Source organism: Danio rerio, chromosome 16, assembly GCF_052040795.2.
Source record: "Danio rerio strain M-AB ecotype USA chromosome 16, GRCz13ab, whole genome shotgun sequence".
Lineage (NCBI taxonomy): Eukaryota > Metazoa > Chordata > Actinopteri > Cypriniformes > Danionidae > Danio > Danio rerio.
Window position 1 is genome coordinate 25,518,630 of NC_141036.1, and position 26,239 is coordinate 25,544,868.

The following is a 26,239-nucleotide window of genomic DNA, read 5'->3' on the forward strand; positions in this document are numbered from 1 at the left end:
CGGATCGTACGTCATCTCCAGATCCGGTGCTTCCGCAGAGGGTTTTTGTGGCGAATATTTCTTGGGAGATCGAGTCGCGGGTTCGCACAGCCCTGGATGGGGTAACGCCCCCGATCGGATGCCCGCCGAGTCGATTATTTGTGCCAGAGGATCTTCGGTCCGACGTTATCCGGTGGGGTCATTCCTCCAAGGTAGCCTGTCATCCGGGGGTGAGTCGCACATTATTTGTTATTAAACAAAGATTCTGGTGGCCAGTAATGGCTCGTGATGTGCGCGATTTTGTTTTGGCTTGCTCTGTCTGTGCCGCTTCTAAGACTTCCAATCGCCCACCTGCTGGACTCCTTCAACCGCTGTCAGTACCTTCGAGACCCTGGTCACACATCTCGCTAGATTTTGTTACGGGTCTTCCATCTTCTAACGGCAACACGGTGGTTTTAACCGTGGTGGACAGGTTCTCGAAGGCTGCTCATTTTGTTCCTCTGCCCAAATTACCTTCAGCCAGAGAGACAGCGGTTGCTGTCATTGATCACGTCTTTCGCATTCATGGCCTCCCGACAGACGTGGTTTCTGACAGGGGGCCTCAGTTTGTCTCTAAATTTTGGAGAGAATTCTGTCGTTTATTGGGGGCTACTGTTAGTCTTTCTTCTGGTTTTCATCCCCAGAGTAACGGTCAGACCGAGAGAGCCAATCAGGATCTTGAGCGCACATTGCGATGTTTGGTTTCGCAGAATCCTTCCTCTTGGAGTCAGCAACTTTCGTGGGTGGAGTACGCACATAATTCGTTACCAGTGTCTGCTACGGGCCTCTCTCCGTTTCAGTGTAGTCTAGGTTACCAGCCACCAGTTTTTCCCAGTCTGGAATCCGAAGTCGCGGTCCCCTCCGTTCACGCCTTTGTCCAGAGGTGCCGCCGCACCTGGAACAGGGCCAGACAGACCCTCCTCCAGGTGGGGGAGCGCACTAAGGCTAAAGCCGATCGCCACCGGTCTAAGCCTCCCGTTTACGTTGTCGGTCAAAAAGTGTGGCTTTCATCTAAAAACATTCCTCTCCGCACCGTTTGTAATAAGTTAGCTCCTAAATTTATTGGCCCTTTTACTGTCACTAAAATCATTAATCCTGTGGCAGTCCGCCTCAAATTACCTCCAGCGTACAGGAGAATTCATCCCGTGTTTCATGTATCTAAAATAAAGCCCGTTTTTCATACGGCAATTAATCCGCACACACCAGTTCCCCCCCCGCCGCGCCTCGTAGATGGGGAGACTGCTTATTCGGTTAAGCGCATTCTGGACTCTAGACGGAGGGGACGAGGATTTCAGTACTTGGTGGATTGGGAAGGTTACGGTCCTGAGGAGAGAAGTTGGGTTCCGGCCGGGGACATACTGGATCACTCTCTTATCGATGATTACAATCGCCAGGTAGGCTCGTCTGGGGACGCCAGGAGGCGTCCCTAGGGGAGAGGGTAATGTCACGGTTGTGGATCTATCTGCTCTTCTATGATGTGTCTGCGTGGTGCGATTTGTTTGTGTTTGCGGTGTGTGTCTGCGTTTGTCTCTGTGTTTGTGTGAGTCGCGTGGCTGTCGGTGTTGTTGTTGTTTTCATGTTATCAGCTGGGCGGTCACATGATCATGGTCATCGGTCGCCTAGCACCGCTCAGCTGATGATTGCGCTCCAGGTGTAGCGCATTTACTGTGGCTATAAATGTTCAGCGTTCCTGTCTCACCTTGTCAGTTCGTTGTCCTCACTTGTCTCTGTGTCCTTTGTCAGGCTCTCCCCGTTGAGTTCGCTGGTTAGTGTGCTGGTTGAAGTTTCTCCTCCGATGATCTTTTGATTCGCTCTGTTGACGGAGATTGGAGTGCTCCCCGATGAACTTTTGATACGCTCTGTTGACGGAGATTGAGGTTCTTCCTGATGAACTCTTGATTCTCTGTTTACTGTGATTATTTGCTTCTATGACCTTCGACTTCCAGCCACCCAGTCTCTCTGTGTTATCTTTGTGTGCGTTAATAAAACTGTCACTTGCACTTGGGTTCCTTCGTCATCTTTGAATTGTGATAGAACGAACTGACCACTATGGACCCAGCAAGTACATCGGAAGTTCAGGAGATCCTGTCTCGCAGCATCGCTCGCCTAGACCATCAAGACCAACAGATGAAGGTAACCAGTCAGGCCATTCAAGCGCTTGTTAACCAGGTCTCCGAACTCACCACTCAAGTCCAGCGTCTCAGCACGGGTCTCGCTGCCGGATCCGCTCAGCCACCTCCTCCTGTTAATCCACCAGCCAGCCCAGCTGTTATCGAAACCCGCTCCACCGAACCACGACTACCTCCGCCGCAGAGTTACGCGGGCGAACCCCATTTATGTCGAGCTTCCTGGCAAAATGTTCGCTATACATCGCTCTCCAGCCCTCGTCTTTTCCCAGCGAGCAGAGCAAAGTAGCCTTTTTGATCAATCTGCTAACAGGTAAAGCGGCATTATGGGGAACTACGGTTTGGGAGAACAAGAATCCCTGTTGTAACACCTTCAAAGCCTTTTCAGAAGAACTTAAAGTGGTGTTTGATCAAGCGGCTTCGGGCAGAGAGGCGTCCAGAAAGCTGGCAGAGCTCCGTCAGGGAGATCAGAGCGTTGTGGACTATTCAATTGAGTTTCGTACGTTGGCAGCGGAGTGTGGCTGGAACAGCGAGGCGCAGTGGGACATGTTTTTTCATGGATTAGCGGAGCACATCAAGGACGAGATCTACGCGCTGGAGTTGCCGAAAACACTCGAAGGTCTCATTAATCTGGCTGTTAGAGTGGACAATCGTCTCCAACGCAGACATCTTCACAAGGAGCCCCGTCTTCAGCGCCTGGCTTCGCAGACCTGTTTTCAAGAGGCAACGCCCCCTGAATCGGAGCCCGAACCCATGCAGATGGGAAGGTTTCGTCTTTCTGCTGAGGAGAGACGTCGTCGCCGTTCTGGGGGTTTGTGTATGTACTGTGGAGTTGGGGGTCATTTTGTGGCTTTTTGTCCGGCCAAGAATGATAAGCCATCTATGGGTAAGAGTTTATTGGTGGGTGAAATTATGCCTAAAAAGAACTCTGCTAATATGACTTCCTTACCTATCAAACTGTGTTTTAACTCCACTTCTCACACATGCCACGCCCTCATCGACTCCGGAGCCGAGGGGAATTTTATTGATTCTAAATTAGCGAACAGTCTGAAGATCCCTATTTTTCCTCTTTCCTCTCCAATAGCGGTGCACGCTCTTAGTGGATTGTCTCTTCCGACCATCACACACATTACTGCTCCCATAAGACTCATTACTTCTGGAAATCACACTGAACTCATTACATTTTTTCTCACTGACACCATTGATACTTCTGTTATTTTGGGACATCCGTGGTTAGTCTTACATAAACCTCACATTAATTGGGGTCATAATGCAGTTTTTTCCTGGAGTGAGAGCTGTCATGAATCTTGTTTATTGTCTGCCTGTCCTAATGTTCCTTGTTCTGTGTTTCAGGAGGAGCAGGTGGATCTGTCAAACGTGCCTCGTGAGTACCACGACCTGAAGAGAGTGTTCAGTAAGTCTCGGGCTGCTTCTCTACCTCCTCACCGTCCCTATGACTGTGCTATAGATTTATTGCCAGGTACGTCTCCGCCTAAGGGCAAGTTATATTCGCTGTCTGTTCCAGAGAGGGAGGCTATGGAGAAATATATTTCTGATTCTCTAGCAGCCAAGATCATCCGCCCGTCTTCTTCCCCGGCGGGGGCGGGATTTTTTTTTGTGAAAAAGAAGGATGGTTCTCTTCGTCCGTGCATTGACTATCGAGGGCTGAACAGCATCACGGTTAAGAATACGTATCCTTTGCCATTGATGTCTTCAGCCTTCGAGCGCCTGCAGGGGGCGAACTTTTTCACAAAATTAGATCTCCGCAATGCTTATCATTTGGTTCGCATAAGACCCGGGGATGAGTGGAAGACCGCGTTTAACACCCCTAGAGGGCATTTTGAGTACTGCGTTCTGCCCTTCGGCCTTTCTAACGCTCCGGCGGTTTTCCAGGCACTCGTCAATGATGTGTTGAGAGATATGATAGATCAGTTTATCTATGTCTACCTGGATGACATTCTGATTTTTTCTCACTCTCTCCAGGAACATGTTCAGCACGTCAGGCGAGTGTTGCAGAGGCTGTTAGAGAATGGGCTTTAAGTCAAGGCGGAGAAATGCGTTTTTCATGCACAGTCGGTTCAGTTTTTGGGGCATATCGTGTCGGTCGAGGGGATGCGCATGGATCCAGAGAAGATTCAGGCTGTGGTAAATTGGCCAACCCCAGATTCCCGTAAGGCCCTGCAGAGGTTCCTGGGCTTTGCCAATTTTTACCGGCGTTTTATTCGCAATTTCAGCCAGCTCGCCGCACCTCTGACTAATTTGACCTCCTCCAAAACACCGTTCAGGTGGTCTAACGCAGCCGAGGCTGCATTTTCAAAACTGAAGGGTTGCTTCGTTTCAGCCCCGATTCTCATAGCCCCTGATCCTTCTCGGCAGTTTGTGGTGGAGGTCGATGCGTCCGAGGTAGGGGTCGGAGCCATCCTGTCCCAGCGCTCTGCCTTGGACGGCAAGATTCATCCCTGCGCGTATTTCTCACATCGTTTATCTGCTGCAGAAAGAAATTACGACATTGGTAATCGAGAGTTGCTGGCCGTCAAGCTTGCGTTGGAGGAGTGGCGACATTGGTTGGAAGGTTCTGGGGTGCCTTTTATCGTTTGGACCGATCATAAGAATCTTGAGTACATCAAAGCTGCCAAGAGACTAAACTCTAGGCAGGCTCGGTGGGCATTATTTTTCGGACGATTTAATTTTTCAATCTCGTACAGACCTGGTTCTAAGAACATCAAACCTGATGCGTTATCTCGTCTTTTTGATCGCTCGGATCGTACGTCATCTCCAGATCCGGTGCTTCCGCAGAGGGTTTTTGTGGCGAATATTTCTTGGGAGATCGAGTCGCGGGTTCGCACAGCCCTGGATGGGGTAACGCCCCCGATCGGATGCCCGCCGAGTCGATTATTTGTGCCAGAGGATCTTCGGTCCGACGTTATCCGGTGGGGTCATTCCTCCAAGGTAGCCTGTCATCCGGGGGTGAGTCGCACATTATTTGTTATTAAACAAAGATTCTGGTGGCCAGTAATGGCTCGTGATGTGCGCGATTTTGTTTTGGCTTGCTCTGTCTGTGCCGCTTCTAAGACTTCCAATCGCCCACCTGCTGGACTCCTTCAACCGCTGTCAGTACCTTCGAGACCCTGGTCACACATCTCGCTAGATTTTGTTACGGGTCTTCCATCTTCTAACGGCAACACGGTGGTTTTAACCGTGGTGGACAGGTTCTCGAAGGCTGCTCATTTTGTTCCTCTGCCCAAATTACCTTCAGCCAGAGAGACAGCGGTTGCTGTCATTGATCACGTCTTTCGCATTCATGGCCTCCCGACAGACGTGGTTTCTGACAGGGGGCCTCAGTTTGTCTCTAAATTTTGGAGAGAATTCTGTCGTTTATTGGGGGCTACTGTTAGTCTTTCTTCTGGTTTTCATCCCCAGAGTAACGGTCAGACCGAGAGAGCCAATCAGGATCTTGAGCGCACATTGCGATGTTTGGTTTCGCAGAATCCTTCCTCTTGGAGTCAGCAACTTTCGTGGGTGGAGTACGCACATAATTCGTTACCAGTGTCTGCTACGGGCCTCTCTCCGTTTCAGTGTAGTCTAGGTTACCAGCCACCAGTTTTTCCCAGTCTGGAATCCGAAGTCGCGGTCCCCTCCGTTCACGCCTTTGTCCAGAGGTGCCGCCGCACCTGGAACAGGGCCAGACAGACCCTCCTCCAGGTGGGGGAGCGCACTAAGGCTAAAGCCGATCGCCACCGGTCTAAGCCTCCCGTTTACGTTGTCGGTCAAAAAGTGTGGCTTTCATCTAAAAACATTCCTCTCCGCACCGTTTGTAATAAGTTAGCTCCTAAATTTATTGGCCCTTTTACTGTCACTAAAATCATTAATCCTGTGGCAGTCCGCCTCAAATTACCTCCAGCGTACAGGAGAATTCATCCCGTGTTTCATGTATCTAAAATAAAGCCCGTTTTTCATACGGCAATTAATCCGCACACACCAGTTCCCCCCCCCGCCGCGCCTCGTAGATGGGGAGACTGCTTATTCGGTTAAGCGCATTCTGGACTCTAGACGGAGGGGACGAGGATTTCAGTACTTGGTGGATTGGGAAGGTTACGGTCCTGAGGAGAGAAGTTGGGTTCCGGCCGGGGACATACTGGATCACTCTCTTATCGATGATTACAATCGCCAGGTAGGCTCGTCTGGGGACGCCAGGAGGCGTCCCTAGGGGAGAGGGTAATGTCACGGTTGTGGATCTATCTGCTCTTCTATGATGTGTCTGCGTGGTGCGATTTGTTTGTGTTTGCGGTGTGTGTCTGCGTTTGTCTCTGTGTTTGTGTGAGTCGCGTGGCTGTCGGTGTTGTTGTTGTTTTCATGTTATCAGCTGGGCGGTCACATGATCATGGTCATCGGTCGCCTAGCACCGCTCAGCTGATTATTGCGCTCCAGGTGTAGCGCATTTACTGTGGCTATAAATGTTCAGCGTTCCTGTCTCACCTTGTCAGTTCGTTGTCCTCACTTGTCTCTGTGTCCTTTGTCAGGCTCTCCCCGTTGAGTTCGCTGGTTAGTGTGCTGGTTGAAGTTTCTCCTCCGATGATCTTTTGATTCGCTCTGTTGACGGAGATTGGAGTGCTCCCCGATGAACTTTTGATACGCTCTGTTGACGGAGATTGAGGTTCTTCCTGATGAACTCTTGATTCTCTGTTTACTGTGATTATTTGCTTCTATGACCTTCGACTTCCAGCCACCCAGTCTCTCTGTGTTATCTTTGTGTGCGTTAATAAAACTGTCACTTGCACTTGGGTTCCTTCGTCATCTTTGAATTGTGATACACTGGTCTATAGTAATTAACCTTAAATACTAAAATGTTTTTTAAGCATACTGACGCTGACGCCTCCAATAGAGATAGAGATGTTGCATAATCAGTTAAAATGTTGCTAGAATTGTTTTTATGTATGGACGATATATATTGAATCATCAAAAATGGTTAAGGTCATGTCCACGGGTTTGTGCGAGAAGACAATTAATTGACTATTCTGAAAAGCCTAACTAGAAACAAGACAAAAACTCTAGGTAAAACAAACACTACAACCCTTAAGTAAGAAAATCACAAATGGGATGTCTTGAAAGTTTGACCGTTAAAAATGATCATCTACGGTAAACAAAAAAAATCATGTTTGCTGGCAACCAAGAAAAATGATGGTGATTAAATCTAATGATCAAACAAACAAAGACATCAAACTGTGGAAATAACAGTTAAAGTTGTACTTTAAAGTGACTTCTAAAAGTTGAACTACAAAAAAAGAAAAAAAAAAAAAGAAATGATATTCCAGCTGAGGTGAGAAAAGGCTATAACTGATCTTTAAATAACATATAACCAGGCTCACATTCAGGATTCAAAGTGTTTACTGTCATATGGTTAAATAAATATAAATAAACAAGTAAAAAATAAATAAAGGCGTAACAATAAGGTTGTATTAGTTAATGTTGTTAATGCACTTACCAACGTGAACAAACAATGAGCAGTACATTTATTACAGTATTTTTTCATGTTTGTTAATGAAAATAAAGTTGTTCAGTGTTAGTTCATTAGTGCATGATAATAACAAACATGAATTCGGTTTTTAACAATTCATGAGTGAAATGTTGAACTATAATTAATAAATGCAGTACAAGGATTGTTCATTATTAGTTCATGTAAGTAAATACTAATGAAACCTTATGGTAAAGTTTCACCAAAAAAGGTTTGTATAAATGTTAAAAACTGGTGTGCAAAATCCAGCAGAGAATGAATGTTTTGCAAAACAGTCATGCGCAGTAATTGAATATTAAGGTGCATACAGTATGTGAGGGGGATTCCACGTGGAATATTTGCCTTCAGAAATCCACAGAAATCTCATCATTCGCTTATGCAAATGAGTTGAAATGTATACATTTATTCAGCTTTTTTTATTCAGATATTTCAATAATGTTCATGAATAATATGCACATTTCTAGATTATTTGTAATAAAGTATTTTTCTATATCTTTTAGTGGATGTATGATGTTGAACACAAAAGAATGAATAATAATAATCAATAAAAAATGTAACTGCCATTGACTTTAATTATCGGAAATAAACAGCTACTGGTTTCAACCATTTAAATTATGACAGAATTCAATTATTTCTGGTAAAATATCTATTTAAGCACAACATCATGCAGTCAATATAGCCTGTGATAAAGGTGAAGCGCTGTAGTATGGAGTCTGTGAGACTGCAGAGGCCAGAAGGCAGGTTTTGGGGGCAGGACAGGATGCAGATATGGGATTGGACATTGTCTGAGTTCATGTGCGTGTGTGTGTAAAGTGGGAGGTGGAATTGGGTCGGACGGTTTACGGACTGGACTGCCATTCCCATTCGTACTGTCCGACATTCCCTGCTGATCCCACATCAGCCAAGCCGAGCGGAAGGTCAACACAACTGCAGGGGTCTGAGAGCCAGTGAAACGCACACACAAATGCGCGCACACACACATAGTAATACTCACAGCATGTCTGTATATACACACACACACACACACACATATATATATATATATATATATATATATATATATATATATATATATATAAATATATATATATATATATAAATATATATATATATATATATATATATATATATATATATATATATATATATATATATATATATATATATATATATATATATATATATTTTTTTTTTTTAATTTATTTATTTATTTATTTTTTGTCCCACTTTATATTAAGTGGCCTTAACTAATATACCTACACAGGAATTAATAGTTTGTTATAATGTACTTATTGTGTAAATACATGTATTTACTGTGTACTTATGCTTGATTAAATACATGTATGTAAATACATCTGTAATTAACTTTTGTAATTACATTTGTAAATACACTGTTGACCATCCCTTCCACCTTAACCTACCCTTAAACCTACCCATGCCACCAAACCTGTCCATAACCCAACCTCTTTTCCAACTCAAAAGCTCCACAAGTGTTCTCAAATACATTATAAACACAGTAAGTACATTGTATTTATTTTTTTGATGTAAGTACATAGTAGTTAGGGACACTTAATATAAAGTGGGACCTTTTTTTTTGTATTTAACTGGCATAAATTCTGAAAAATTATAAATTATTATAGATTTTTTTTTTTTTAAAAAGCTCTTCACAGTTTATTAGTTCATTTGATTTTGACATCCTTGTTGAATAATTATGCATTATCTACAATAATAAAATAAATGTATTATTGTTTTGTAAAACAATCTGTATTAACGCATAACTGTATAATTGGATAATTGCATAATTGTAATTATTAATTATGGATTGATAATAAAATACAATAATAAATAAATAAAATTAAATAAATAGACAATATAAAAAAATAAAGCTGTTGTTTTCCAGGAACATGGACAATGACTACAGTATATTTTATTTTTTATTTGTTGTAAAAAAAAAAAGGCTGATTAAATTGTAATAATTTAAAGTAATTTAGCTGCATTTGGCTCTATCATTTAGCAACAAAAAATGTCGAATACAATTTAAGACTTTAAATTGAAGAATGATTTATTACCTATAAAAACACAATATCTACACACACTTACACACACACACACACACACACACACACACACACACACACACACACACACAACAAACACACACACACACACACACACACACACACACACACACACACACACACACACACACACACACACACACACACACACACACACACACACACACACACAAACACAAACACACACACACACACTTTTCTTCTGGAGAAAGTCTTACTTGTTTTATTTTATCTAGAATAAATGCAGTTTTTAATATTTAAAATAATTCAAAATTATTAGCCACTTTAAGCTATTTTTTCAATAGTCTACAGATCAAACTGTCATTATACCATAACTGCCTAACCTAATTAACCTAGTTAATTATTTAAATGTCACTTTAAGTTGTATAGTGTCTACTAATTAAACAAAATCATAAATATGACAAATATTTAAAATCTGTTATCATCATTTATTAACACACAATGTACAGTGCTCAGCATAACTGAGTACAGCCCATATTGAAAATAAATATTTTTATGCATTTCTCAGTAAATATAGGCAATGCATTTTTGTGCATTTAAACAGATTTATTAAACGGATCAATATATTAAAATAATATTTTAGTCACCGAACATACTTATAAATGGAAAGATAATACAATTTAATTTTGCAAAAACAAATGATAATCTACAAAATTTAAAAAATGTTTTTAAATGTTTTTATTTTTTTTCTGTTTCTCTTGACTTTTCCTTTTTTTATTTGTATTAAATATTTTTCTGTAACATATACATTTGTCTGTACTAGGTTTTGGACCGTTATCACAAGTTATTTAGATGAGCTCTAAATTTGGCTTCAGTACTGACTAATCTAATGTATATGCACAAATATAATATTGTATAGCTTCCTATTAAAAAAATATGAATTTAAAAGATAGATTTGTGAGGGCTGTACTTATATATGCTTTTTACTACTACTGCTGCTGCTACTACTACTACTGTACATACAATACATTGTGTATATACTGTATCAATATAATTAACATAGAAAATAAATGATAAAATGTAAAAATGTCTCGTATAATAACATCAACTTGTATAATAACAAACAAAATCTCAATATAAATGCATTGTTTTTCAACAACACAACAGCAGGTTATTGTTGACCATTTATTACATTTTAAACCATAATTTGTCGACTTTAATCTACATGTAAGCTCCAGTGACAGAGAGAGAAGAAATGGATGAAAAACAGCATAAAGAGCTGGTAAAGGGGAAATGCATTAGCAGGAGAGGGCGAACGAGAAGATGAGGACGAGTCTACAGAGCGAGTGAGTGAGAGAGAGAGAAAGAAAGAGTGAGTGAGTGCTTGCGTGCGGAGAAAGAGCCACGGCTGATTGCGTGAGAGGGGGTGTGTGGGGGGTGACAGGGGCTGCTTTTTTTTAAAGGAAAAAAAAAAGTGTGGATGAAAATGGAGAGAGGAGGAACTCACTCGGCGGACAGCAAACAGTGACCCGCAGCTTCATGCAGGGGAGGGGAGGACCGTCGTCTGTGGACAGAGCTGGAAGAAAACACACAGAGACACAGTCAAACAGCAGGCAGACTGAAGACATTTGCTGCGGCCACAATCAATGCTTTAGACTGCTTGCACAAATACATATATACGCACAGAAGGCCATAAAAAGGCGGTTGTTGCTCCTCTAATCCATTCGCTGAAAACAACGCCGTAAGCTGCTCCAAACATAACGGATATTTACACATCATAAACGTGCATGAATGTACAATTGCTACATTATTTATATGTCCGTAGATCTCATTTTAGCTCAAATACTGTACAGCCGTGTTCAAAATTATAGGCGCCCTTGGTAAACACAAGCAAACAACGCTGCACAAATAAATCTGATTGGTTTGTGCTTTTTTAATCTATATAATTTAAAAAAAGAGAGAGACACAAAACCTAACCATTGAAGCAATTGGAATTTGGGGGGAAACATCAATATGAAGAGCGACACAGGGGCTCAGTGGTTAGCACTGTCGCCTCACAGAAAGAAGGCTGTAGTGTACGAGTATGTATAGATGTTTCGCAGTACTGGGTTGCAGCTGGAAGGGCATTCGCTGTATGAAACATTTACTGGATAAGTTGCCACTTATCCTGTTGTGGTGACCCCTGATGAATAAAGGACCTAACCCGAAGGAAAATAAATGAATGAATGAATGAATGTCAATATAAAATCAATGATTTTCTTCAACATATAGTGGGCAAAATTATTAGCACCCCTAAAACTCTTTTGGGATTCTTATGAAATAGCTCTGAAGAATGTTTATTTATATGTTAATACTTTTAGAGTGAGTATTTTTTTTTTGGTTTGTTTGTTTGTTTGTTTCACAGAAGTATTAATCCAAGGAACACATGTACTCTAGTCTAGAAGGCAGCCTTTGATAAAAGTCTTATGATTTGATCTTCCTTAAAAACAATGATCCAAATCAAACACCAAATCCATCACAACAACCTGAATCCTAACCTATAGCCTAGCCTGAATCCTATGGAAAATGCGGAAAGAGCACCAACATTGACCAGAAAACTTAAAGGACCTAAAGAGGTTTTGAATGGAAAATGCTCTTTGATTTCTTCAACCTCATCAGGCTTTACAAGAGACACTCAGAGCTATTATCTGGGCAAATAGAAGTTGCAAAATGTATTAAAAAAAAAAAAAAAGTGCCAATAATTATGATGTGTTTTGGCGAAAACAAATCTAACTTAGTCCCACAGCGGAATGAACCGCCAACTTTCCCAGCACATATTTTACACGGTGGATGCCATTCTAGCTGCAACCCAACACTAAGAAAAACCCACACACTCCTTAACACACATACCCTATGGCCAGTTAAGCTTATTCAATTCACCTGTACCACATGTGAAAACCCACACGAACACAGAGAGAACATGCAAACTCCACACAGAAATGCAATTTTATTTAATAGTTTTTTTTCTAATTGTATTTTAACACTTGTTATTCAGCAATGTTAGAAGTTTGCAGTAATTTTATTTTTTTTAAAGGATTGCAAAGATTTATTGGTCATTTGATACTGAACCTTTGGTTGCTATTTATGAAGCATAAATAGTTCTCACGGTAGATTTGGTCACACAACTGCATGAAGTTGAGTAAATAAAGCATTTATTAACATAGATAGTAACCATTACTGTATGCCTCAATCATAAAATATACAAATGTTGATTTAAATAGTTTATTAATCATTTACTTACTCATTTAGAATGATTCTAAAAGCCACCAACTACCCTTAAATACAATTGATTTGTAAATAATGCAATACAGAATTTACAACTAATAAGTAGTAAAGTATGAAAACACAATCATTAGCACATTATAAATATGGTTATAAGTCAAGAACACAGCATGTGTAGCTATATTTATAAACTGCTTACTAATGTCTATTAATGTAGAGTTAGTGCTTAACAGATAACAAATTAACTATTTTCTAATGCTTAATAAATGATTCATAGTGTGTAGTTATTACAGTGTTACCAAAACAGTTTAATAAATTAATAAATTAATAAAATTTAAGTAAATAAATATACAGTATACAGTATAAGCCAATGAAAAAAAAAATGTATCTAGTCAAATCAAAAAATTATGAGGTACTTTTTTATATCATAAATCAAATCCAAATTTGATTTAATAATTTACACCTTCCTCTTAAAGAATTTGTGATATTCTCCTGTTTTATTTATTTTAACAGCATTCTGTTTATATTTACCAAGGGAGCAATCATTTTGAAAAAGACTGCATTTGTTTTGAACAATTTGTCAGCACATTGCCATTAATCCGCTCAACACATTCCTCCATTGAAAAAGAAAAAAAAAAAAAAAAAAAAAAAAAAAAACCGAATTAAACTCGAGCTCTGATTATGAACCATTTGGATAGTGCTGATAATATGTGTATAATTGACATTACGCTACACTTACACTTTGTTCTGTACTGCAAATTAAAGGTTGTCTGAGTCTTTAGGAAGTCTTTTTGGTTTATGGCATATAATGATGTTCATTTAGAGCAATCCTGAAACTGCAGCTTGTCAAGTCGCTCGTTTAAAGCGGTTCGACTGCAGTCAAAGAAGCTTTTTAAAAGAGTAGTTCAAACTGCAGCATGTAGGAAACACTGAATCAGAGAAGAAAGGCCTCAAAGTTTTAGGATTGAATTTAGAGTCATTTAATGTCACTTTCCACACAGTTTTCAACAAATCTGTATAGTTGAGCTGAACCTGATGGACAAATCATAAGGGAGACCCAGTTTAACTCGTGATGTCATTTTACAATGTTACACTATGCAGCTACTTAATATACTTTTAGTGCATTTATTTGAATTAAACAGCAATTTATCAAGAATGTAATCGGGGTGGCAGCATTACACCACTTTTGAACAGAAACTCAATTAATTCGCCTGTATTTATATATACATATACTGTACATAAAGTGAAACATAATTCTGACATATTTTATTGCAAAATAATAATAATAATAATAATAATAATAGTATTAATAAAAACGGTAATAATAATAATAATAAGAATAAAAATGTCAATATTAATATTAATATCAATGTTAATATTAATATGGATATTAATATTAATATTGTTACTAGTATAACTACTACTAATAATAATTATAAATATTATTATCATATTAAAATGATGATGATAATAATAATAATAATAATAATAATAATAATAATAATAATAATAATAATAATAATAATAACAACAACAAATCAAATGATGCCATATAATAAATAATAATAAAATTTTTTTGTAAACACATTATGTTATATTACACTACATTATGAACAGTAGTTTATTTGTAACAAAATATATTATTATTTTTTTCTTTATTCATAATGTAGAATATGTTGTCTTTTAAAATTAAAATGTATCTATGTAATTGTAAATTCATGAATGAAAAACACCCCATTTTGAAAATGATTCATTTTAATAGTATTTTATTCACTAAACATATGTAGAAATTGAAAGAAAATACAATTGAATTCAAGCAAAATATATAAAAAAAACTACAAAAATTTAATTAAATGTTTAATCTTATATCCAATCTTTTTGTTTCTCTTAATTTTTCCTGTTTTTAAGTTTGTATTTAATATTTTTCAACAAATTTTACATTTGGGAGTATGGACTGTTATTGTAAGTTATTTTGTAAGATAAGCTCCAGATGTGGCTTCAGTACTGACTAATATAATGTATATGAACAAATAAAATATTGTATAACTTCCTATTGAAATTATGAACTTAAAAGATAGATTTGTGAGGGGTGTACTGATGGGTGTGCTGAGCATATATATGTGTGTATGTATATATATATATATATATATATATATATATATATATATATATATATATATATATATATATATATATATCAAATCACAGTCCTTGTTCCTTGTTCTCAACAAATGCCACAACACAAACAATTCCGTCAATATATAAAATGCTTCATTATATAGTTTTTTTTAATTTATTTCACATGTGCACAGCGTACTTTGCAACAAATGTCAGTAATTTCTACATAAAAGCCTTAGGACATGACTCACTGTGTCTTTAAATGAATTACTCTTCTAGCTAGGGCTTGCTAATGGTGTTTTAGCATGCTATGTTCAAGTCAAGGCTAAGTCCAAAATCATACTTCCCCACAACAAACAGAATTATGTACAATTACACAAAATAAAGCCCTGCATTTGCCCTATAATGGCAGTCATTTACACACACGTGCGCAAAGATTCCTCATTAGCATCAGGCCATGTTATTAGCATTGTAAAGCTATCATGACTCTCTTCCCAGAATCTGAGCTGCAGGTCTTACGTTCAGCCCTGAGTGGCTCCACATTTAATCATAACCATAAATCCATAAGAGCCATTTGAGTAACACACACCACAGCAGCGGCCATTTTCAGCCAGCAGAGGCTTTTAACCTCGCGTCTAACAACCACACACACGGCCATTTAGCATGAGCAGTAATTTCACATTGACGATAATGAGAATGACTGACTCCAGTGTGTGTGTGTGTGTGTGTGTGTGTGTGTGTGTGTGTGCTGTGAGTGTGTGTTTTGGTTCTCTGAAGCCCATATGCATTTATGCTGTGCCTTATAGGTTTGTTTATGGCATCTGAGGCAGTGGAGATTTCAAAGCAAAAGTCTCAGACTACTAATAAAAGTTTTTGTTTGTTTGTGTTTAAATGCATTTTTGTGTAAAAATATTACCAGCACAGAACTTGTTGGTTGTTTTATTAAAAATATTTTTTTTATAAATGGCGTCAACAACAACAACAACAACAACAACAACAACAACAACAGAAATCTAATTTAAAGGGTGGTGCAACATCATATTTTAAGCTTTATTTGTAATGCAGCTGTGTGAACATAAACAACATCTCTGAATGCAAGAGCTCAGAGTTCAATGCAAAGTGAGACTGCGAGCTACTAGCCCGACAGTGGAAACGTGACAAGATTTCGGCCTCACTGCTCAGCCTCCTGGGTGATTGGCCCGGCCCCATAAAAGACCTGGCTCGCACTGGCCCGACAGAGGAAATGCGGCTATTGATCTGCAGTTATAATCAAATCATGTTCATAGTAATGTTAGTAATGAACATTTATACGAGTATATATGTGTTTAAAGCATTTTTTTGTGAGAAGTGCTTCTTATAAGATATGAGAATGACCCCTACAGCTTACTTTGACATTTTCTCGAGCAAGAATGATGTTGACTGAAAGTTTCTGTCGTACACTACGGCCAACAAAAGAGTAGCATTGGTACGCTTTTAGCAGTGGAAACGCAAGCCTGATAAAGGTGACCCGTATTGACCCGTACCGTACTGTACCAGTCAGTGAAAACTGGTCATTACTCTCAAATGGACCATCAAAATAAAGTGTTAACATAATATGACCCATAATCTCAACCAAAAATAGTGCAATATTAGTTTTCTAGAAGTTAAAAAAAGTTTATTTTAAGTCACTTGAAACAAATTTCAAACAACACATTTGATATTCACATTGCTGCTGTATTTGGTCATATCAACAAAAATAAAAACAAAAAAAAATACAAAAAACAAAACAAAATGACAAACTAACAAAAAGATTTGAACAGCATTAAGTTTTGGCGCCTTTCACTACATGATATTTCACAACTTGAACATCACATAAAAACAATCATGGTTTTTCACACACTGGCAATCCAGCTTAGATTTAGATCGGACACACTGATCCCTTGTTCTCAGCAACAGGATTGAGCTTAAACAATTAAACAGACAGACACATTGTTACGCTTTCTTTGAAGTGAAACAATAAACACACACACACGCACGCACACACACACACACACACACACACACACACTTCTGCTTGAACAATGCTCTATTGTCCCACTCAGCACTGCTGTAATTTATGTAAAGATACTTTGTCTCCTGCTCTTTTTCCCAGCCTCTTTTGGCCTTTTGTTGTCCTATTCTTCCTTTCAAGGAGACTCTTTGCTGTTCTTTTGCTTTAACCCCTCCATTGGCCAAGCCACGCTTTCCTTTACTCTAATTCTATTACTGGCTCCTTCCTGATGTCCTTCAAGATTTCAGAACTGCTTGTCTAGATTTGGAACATTTAAAATGCTAAACTGCATCAGGTGTGGGCAAATTTTTAATATATATATATATTAATATATATATATATATATATATATTAATATATATATATATATATATATATATATATATATATATATTATATATATATATATATATATATATATATATATATATATATATATATATATATATATATATATATATATATATATATATATATATATATATATATTAGCCTCCCCCCTTGATTTATTTTCTTTTTTAAATATTTCCCAAATTATGTTTAACAGAGCAAGGAAATTTTCACTAATAATGTCTAATAATATTTTTTTCTTCTGAAGAAAGTCTTATTTGTTTTATTTTGACATGAATAAAAGCAGTTAATATTTTAACACAATTTTAAGGACAAAATTATTAGCCCCTTTAAGCTAAATAGTTTTTTGATCGTCTACAGAACAAACCATTGTTATACATTCCCTTGCCTAATTATTCTAACCTGCATAGTTAAACAAATAAACCTAGTTAAGCCTTTAAATGTCACTTTAAGCTGTATAGAAGCGTTTTGAAAAAAAATCTAGTCAAATATTATTTACTGTCATGATGGCAAAAACAATATGATTCAGTTATTAGAGATGAGTTATTAAAACAATTGTTTAGAAATGTGTTGAAGAAATCTGCTCTCCATTAAACAGAAATTGGGGAAAAAATTAAACACGGGGGCTAATAATTCAGGGGGGCTAATAATGTAATAATTCTGTCTTCAACTGTAATAACAATTTCACAATATGTTTTAGTCAAATTCAGAAAAAGCTATGAATCAAAACAGGTTTAGTTTCACATTTGGGGTTAATATTTAGGAACAGTTTCCCACTGTTGGGTCGTGGCCAGAAGTAGTGTTGGGCAATGTCGACCAATTTAGCATTGTACGATGTCTAATGTGAAACATCATGATGGATGATGAATTCATCGTCTTCGTAGGCGGTGCTGAATTAATCATTTATGAATAATTAATTAATAAATAACAAATTAATTATTTGTAGCCTACCATTTCAACTACCTGACCCGCATGGTCTTTGTTTTACCCATAATCATAAATAAATAAACAGAAGTTAGACAAAAATGACCACCTGTCAATCACTTTTTCTGCGTGACTCTGGCAGAGGGATCTGCGTCGTTAAAACGGCATCGACAAACTTTGGTAAAAAAAGGGGTACAACCCACAGCAACCAACCAACAGTATATGAGGATTTCCCTAAAATTACTAAGTACAAGCGCAAAGCGAAAGATTAAATCACTGTTCTGATGCTGTGACATGTTACCTGACAGAAGAGTCGTTAGATAGAGACAAAATTAATTAAATATCATGTTTAACAACTATAGTGAGGTGTGATCCAGTGGTACATACTTGACAAACTGTCAGGCATGCACTGCTCTCTGTGGTTTTGTGCTTAAAGCACCCGCTGACTGCAGAAGCTCAGACGTGCATATACGCTGCAGCATGACAAAGTCTGTGTGTGTGTGTGCTCACGTGACGTGCATTTTTAGCAGTATAGTGTGGAAGGAGGGCTTTTCAGAAATGCTAGATAAAAACGCCAATTTGGATGTGGATCGTTTTAGTTCTAAAATACCAGTTTAAAATTAAGACGTATTAGTGTAAACAAAGCTTATGTATTTTTCACGAGCGAGTGAAATTAAGGCTACTTTAAGTTGTTTTTAGCCTATGTAAGTCTGTTCAAGTCTATGCCTTAACAATTGGGGTGTGCAACATTTATCATCTACTATCATATTTTAATTGCTGTTGTAACAGTAAGCAAGCTTATTAAAATAAGACATTACTGACATTACTCATCTCACAAACAAAAACAAGTCTTACGAGTCTGAAGGAATTCAATGCATGATGAAGCCTATTAGAATGCAGATTAAATAACCCTATAATTTATTTTATCTAAGCATATATATGTATATGTATATATGTATATATGTATATGTATATGTGTATATATATATATATATATATATATATATATATATATATATATATATATATATATATATATATATATATATATAAGTAAAATAAATAAATCCCTATATAGGTTTTGATCATTATATTTAGAAGACATGCTATCTCACAAACAGGAGTGCTGTTTTCTCAGAATATTAGCACTGGAGTTATTAAGTGAGTTAGGCAGGTTAGGTTTTAGACGCGCATCTTTCAGCAACAGTTTACTGTTTATCTTCTCAACAAAATTTAAAATATTTTATGTGAAAACTGAGAGCTCCCTCATCCTTCATAGACAGCAAGGTTGCTGACTTTACTTAAAAAATAATGACTGCAACAGTTTCTTCTCATTGTCAATATTGTCGTGTCTGATGTTTTATCCTGGATGTCTTGTACCTTTTTCAAACTAAGGAAGTGTGAGAATTCTACTATTGAAGATTGCTAATAAAAAAATAACCACTTGGTCATATTTCTTTTTTATTAAACAATTATTAAATGTAACGAAAATAAAGTTTTTGGGTCGCAGATGTTATATGGTCTCCGACCAAAACTCAGCTAAATAAAAACACAAACCAAAACCCGGCCCTAAAAATAATCAGCACACAACTTTGAAACTTAGAGGGGGTCCTTAACATGCATAAATAAGTTCAAAAATCATATAAAACAAATAAATAATATGCTATACATGTATTGTGTTCAAATTAGGGATGCAACGATATGGATTTTTTGGCCGATACCGATAACCGATAATTCTTCAGACTAGGAGGCCGATAGCCGATATATATAGGCCGATAATTATAAATCTTAAAATGTTATATTTTTATACAGCAAACTTCATAAAAGCTGAAACTCCGCTCTTTTGAACTGAATAGCCTATACTCAAAGCAAAAAAGCTATGATTTCAAAATTATATATTCAATTATATATAACCTATATTCACGATTTCACACAAATTAACATGCAAAAAATACATTATTTCATTTTCTTCATAGCAAATTAACATGCAAATTGACTGTTGCATAAAATTAAAAAAGTTAAATAACAAAATGGGATTTAATTAACAAGCAAGTCAAATATATTTTAAATAAGATGAAAATTAAAGAGCTAAGGACTAAAACCAGCTCATATGTTCTTGAATAAAACGGGTTACAGTAATGTACATGTGTACAAATATGTCATGTCCGAAAAAGCCTTTTTTAAAGGTGTTTTGACAGTTCAGAGCCACAGTACAAGTGATAAGCTAGATACAGAATGTATTATTTTTAAAATGCGACAAATTCATCCTATTTGGCGTTTTAGATTCTTTTGAACACATGTAGTATCAACGCTTCTGTGTTCGTTCTTGCTGTCAATCGCGGGGAAAATGATCGATGAAAAGTTTATGATAAACCGCTGTGAGGGCGCAGATTTGCCCTCAGATATTGATACAAACCTGATCATTGAGCTCAGATGACTTTATGACAAACACAGAGCAGAATATAAAGACAGAACGTGTGGCCCGTATGCTGGATTCAGTGACCGGTGCACCTAGGCTCTCCCCTGTTGATCTGTTTAACCCTTTGGCGTTACGTGCTGACTGACTGACTGACAGGTGCGCGATGCGTGAGGCCAGCAAACTCGACAAAGCTTTCAGTTAAGATGAACACAGTTTCCATAGTTATACTTTATTTATAGATAAAGGTATATGGCTCTGTATATAATGACTCTATCTTGCTGGAGTTTATAGCCGTTTCGCTTTACTTCAGGACGCATTAACACCGCTCTGAAGTTCTAATCGCTGTTTTAAGTTATCCAGAGCTGTATGAAAGAACAAATCTTGAATATCATGATATTATTAAATATTACAATTGTAACAACACAGACAGCAACACTTTTGCATAATCGATACCAAGCTGATTCAGTCGTTTCATAAGAGGACCGCGCTTCTTCTCTTCTTTTTTCCTTGTCAACATAAAGGCAGTGAGATGCGCCTTATTTTCGGCCCCTTGTTCAACTGCAAGACATATTTAACTTGCGGGACGATAACGTATAACCCGTGCCTACAGACACATTTGACAAAGAGGCAAAATGAAATATTGCTGAATATTGCTGTTTAACAGACATGTTGATGCTAAACCAGCGCTTATGTTGACCTGGATCTGCGTCATCAACGCAACAAATAGGCTTTACCTTTTATTTTATAGCTTATACAGCATGTATGCACATTAATGCAATATCCTATTTAAACAACAAAACTGTTTACAAAACGTCAACATATGCGTTGTTGTTGTTTTTTCAACAAGTAGCGCGCACACTTGAACTGCGAGGGAGAGAGAGGAAACCATGGCTATATCAGGACATATTCTTTAAAATAATGATTTTAATAAAAAATGTAAAAAGGTTTTGTGATTTATAATAAGTACAGCGGGGCATTAAATAAATGCATATTTTCTGTGGAGCGGGCAATTTGAGGAAGTCTGCGATTTTTATTTGTACATCAATCATGGAAAATAAACAGTTAAACTCCTATTATTTGTCATTCGTTGTGTGCACTCAAGCTAATAGAAAGTTTGGAGGTACCAGCTTTTCTCTTGTGCGCTTAAAGAGACAATATAAAGTAAATTAAATCATAAACAAATAAGCAAAAGACATTACACAAAAATATGAGAATTGAATGAATGCATAAAACTCAAATCAAAATAAATAAACGAATAGATAAACATTTATACCCTTTAAATTAAATTAACTTATTTCAATATTCAGTATATTCATGTGACACCTCTGTCCTCACAGGAAGTCACATTTAACTGCTAGATGTTAGTCAGATAACTTTTCTATGTTCCTTCTTAATGCCAACTGTGTAAACCATGATTACTAAAATGCTTACGATAAACCGCTGTTAGTTTACCTTCAAGCTCTGCTTCAGATGCTTGACGTGTGTGCACTTGAAGGTGCCGGTGAGCGCCAGCACACACATATTATGTACATCTTGACATAGGAAAGTGTTCCTCCATATGTTGTTCACAATAATTATCCATCCACAGAATTTGTAATGTAGTCAAGTGTGTAAACATTTAGCTGTGGTTCGCATTTCTGCCTTTGAATGTCTCGGAAAACAGCAGCTGCAGAATGCTTTAAATAAAAGTGAAACCATCAAGAAAAGGCAGACCCATTCTATGTTTACAAATACAAGCGTTGCCGTTTATAGGTCATTTCTGGTTAATGATGTCAGAATTTACCGGTATCTTGGAATGGAAGTTTCAATGGTCTTCTCTGGAAAACATTCAGTAGGTCCTTGCCCGTATAAACACCTTTTTTATGAATTTAAAAGTCGTTCCAGAAATCACTGTGTGAAAGGGGCTTTTGATCTCACAATCATACTAGTTTGACTTAAGCTAAAACTTCTTTAACTTACAAAGACTGCAGCTCATTAAGCTAAAGTTTGAGCTTTCCCAACACTGAATATCACACACACCTGTCAGCACTTCACATGTCTGCGTATGTTCTCCCACACAAACGCTCACTTACAGCTATAGTAGTAATGGTGTCCGGGCAGGAACTCAAAGCCTAAAGAGAAGGGTGTGAAGCGCTGGATCTTTTCAGAGAACCTGACAGGGCCGAAGGGAGCAAACGGCTGATTGCACTCCCATCTCTTAATGGCCTCTTTAGTGTCCACGCAGCCCCTAAACTGGCTCTCCGCCACCAGATACAGAGCCAAAGTCTCCACTGAAGCGCCGGACGGGTGGTCGCCGGGATAGTGAGGACACAGTATATCCAGATAATCACTCAGATTGACCTGGACAGAGTAATCATCTCCAGTTAACCTGGGAGCAACAGAGAGAAAGAGAGAGAGGTATATTAGAGGGTGTATTTCTATCATGAGAGAAATTCATGGCCACAATCATTAAAAATGGCATTTTTCCAAGTGCACAGAACAGATTTCGGATGCGTCAGCACTGAATCACGTTTGCTGGCGTTCACTTGGCCGCACTGTGGAATAATATTAAGAGTTAGCGATCAGTCACAGCTGAGAAACAAATGCTTGGACATGACAGAGGATTAGTTAGTACCTGGCAACACACACACGTCGAAGGATGCGACGACAGTGTGTGACTGTAAAATTACGATTAAAGTTAGCCAAGCTAAATTAAGCAGGTTTTATGTTACCCAAGTGACACTGCAAAGTGCCGCTGAAAAGGAAAAGAGAAGCCCGGAGGATTTGAGTAAGGTCAAAAGACTCGCGCAGCTCCAGATACGGACCATGGCTCTCAATAACAGCTTCATGCTAATTAGGGAGAGTTTCATTCTTCTCCTTCCACACACACAAAGTCAAAAGTCAAGTTGCACTAATAGGGGAGAAATTAGCATAGAATGGCCCTTAGTGGCTTGGTAAATAAATTCACACTCCCGTTTGTTTACACACGGCTGACTTGAAAAGGAAGCGTGTACAAGATGCCGTCAATAAAATGAGAGGGAGAAAAGAAAGACAGAAAGTAGATGACAATAAACAGGTTTGACAGAAGGAAATAAGAAAAATGATAAACAACAAGGAGAAACACTAAATAAAAGAAAAGATGAAGAGGCAGAATGAAACAAATGAACAGTGACATGTATAAACAAGCATACAAAAAGAAAGAAAGAAAGAAAGAAAGAAAGAAAGAAAGAAAGAAAGAAACACATGAAATGAAAGCAAATAAAAGGAACAAACGAAGGAACTTATGAAAAGAAAAATATAAAAAAAGACAAAGGTGTAAAAAAACCCAGAAAAAAAATGAAATAACTGAAAGAGACAGAAAAAATATACAAAATAAAAAGAAATAACAGGCACAAAAATATAGAAAAAGTTAATAAAAGTAATTATACATATGAAATATTAAAAAAGGAAACAGGGAACAATTTATAGAGATAAAACAAAAGGAAGAAGATCAAATGAAAAGTATTAATAATATAGCAAACAAGCAAACGAAAGAAGAAAGAACAAATTACAAAGTGAAAGAAAGAAAAAAGAAAGAAAGATAGAAAGAAAGAAACAGACAGACAGACAGACAGAAAGAAAGTAAGAAAGAAAGAAAGAAAGAAAGAAAGAAAGAAAAAAGAAGAAAGAAAAGAAAAAAACAAAGAAAGAAAAAAAGAAACTCATGAAATGAAAGCAAATAAAATTAACAAATGAAGGACCTTATCAAAGGAAAAATATAAAAACAAGAGACAAAAGTGTGAATAAAAGACAGAAAAATGAAACAACTAAAAAATAAATAAAATACAAAAAGAGAAAGAGAGAACATCAAGCTTATTACAAAAAAAAATAGTTAACAAAAGTAAGTGAAAAAGAAAAATACAAATGAAAGAGGAAAAAGTTTGAACAAAAACAAGGAACAATTTAGATATAAAACAAAAGGATGAAGATTGAAAAAAATGAATTATATAGCAAATAAGCAAATAAAATTAGGCAGAAAAATAACAGAGAAAGAAAGAAAGAAAGAAAGAAAGAAAGAAAGAAAGAAGGAAAGAAAGAAAGAAAGAAAGAAAGAAAGAAAGAAAGAAAGAAAGAAAGAAAGAAAGAAAGAAAGAAGTGAAGTAAGTATACCCGCTTTGAATGTTATCACTGGATTGAATGGGCTTTATCAGTGATTATCAGCTGATAGATATGGCCCAGTAGGGGCCTTCTAACCCTACTAGTAGGCTCAGGAGGCTGTTATCATCCATCCACATGGCTAATCAGCTATACTAATAGAGAAGACTCCAGATTCAGATCTGTTTTTACATTAATGTGCCGGTTGGGTTTAGGGTTGGGGTAGACGTTAATAAAAACAATTAATGGGAAATTTGATAAATAAATTTCATAAACTTCTGGTCACAACTGTATGTGATCTGTTGCTGATTAACAATGTGGATGGATGATAACAGCCTTCTGAGACTACTAGTAGGTACAGAAGGCCCCTACTACCCAATATCTATCAGCTGATAACCACTGATAATGCTCATTCAATTGAGTGATAACATTCAAATCAACTGGTAAGTAAGTACGTAAGTACATAAGTAGGTAAATAAGTAAGTAAGGAAGTAGGTAAGTAAGTAGTAAAGTAAAGTAAAGTAAAGTAAAGTAAAGTAAAGTAAAGTAAGGAAGATGGATCCAAAATAAAGAACGGACAAGAGAAAGAAAGTTTGCAGTGAAGTTCACAGGTACTTAAGAAGTGCTGATGAACTCCAGACTGTGGCAAAGCAGGTGAGAAGCAGAGCACAGGAGCAGTGCAGATGAAGCGAGACAGAAGAGAGTTGAATGGAGAGAGAGAAGGAAGAGAAGAAGGAAGAGTTAGAGAGCGGAGAGACAGACACATGGAGGGAGGTAAAGAAAGGGCTCACTTTTAATTAGTGGCCCTAGAGAGAGTTTGGTGGGAGACAGCAAGAAGACAAGATGGATTTTAATTGGTCTTTCTTCACCGCAAACGTGCCAGAGAACCAAAGCGAGCGCGGGATGAGAGGTGGCCACGGAGGAGAAGAAGAAAAGACAGGATGTGAGAGCGAGCTGGCCGGTCCAGGTCTGTCACCGGGACTCTTTTGTGGAGAAGCGACAGAGCGAAGGAGCCGGAGGAAGTCTGAGGAGGAGAGAAGGGGAGGAAAGAGAAGGAGGAGGGTTATCCTGGGTCAAGTGGGTGGACGGAGAGACGACGGAAAAAGGCTAATGAATGACTCCAGTCCAGAGACAGAAAGAGCGAGGGAGCCCAACAGATGGAGAAACAGAAAAAAAAAGTTAGAGAGTAAACTAGGTACCTGACCCATAATCTCTGGCCTAGTTACGAAATTACCTTTAAATCTGTGGTGAAAACTCACAGCTAGAACACAGAGCTGAGATTACAGATGGATAAGATGAGGACCTTTCATGATATTTTCTATATTTCTT

The 26,239-nt window shown here is 37.6% G+C and overlaps 1 protein-coding gene across 1 annotated transcript in view; it reads right to left on the reverse strand.

The window, feature by feature from the left end:
* Nucleotides 1–26,239, reverse strand: part of efna4 (ephrin A4) — a 101,931-nt gene that overhangs the window by 23,775 nt on the left and 51,917 nt on the right. Inside the window, exons 2-3 of the mRNA XM_087286967.1 lie at nucleotides 22,870–23,165; nucleotides 11,203–11,271 (exon numbers count right to left, since the gene is read on the reverse strand). Of these exons, the coding sequence (XP_087143093.1) occupies nucleotides 11,203–11,271; nucleotides 22,870–23,165 (365 nt within the window). The remainder of the gene's footprint in view (nucleotides 1–11,202; nucleotides 11,272–22,869; nucleotides 23,166–26,239) is intronic.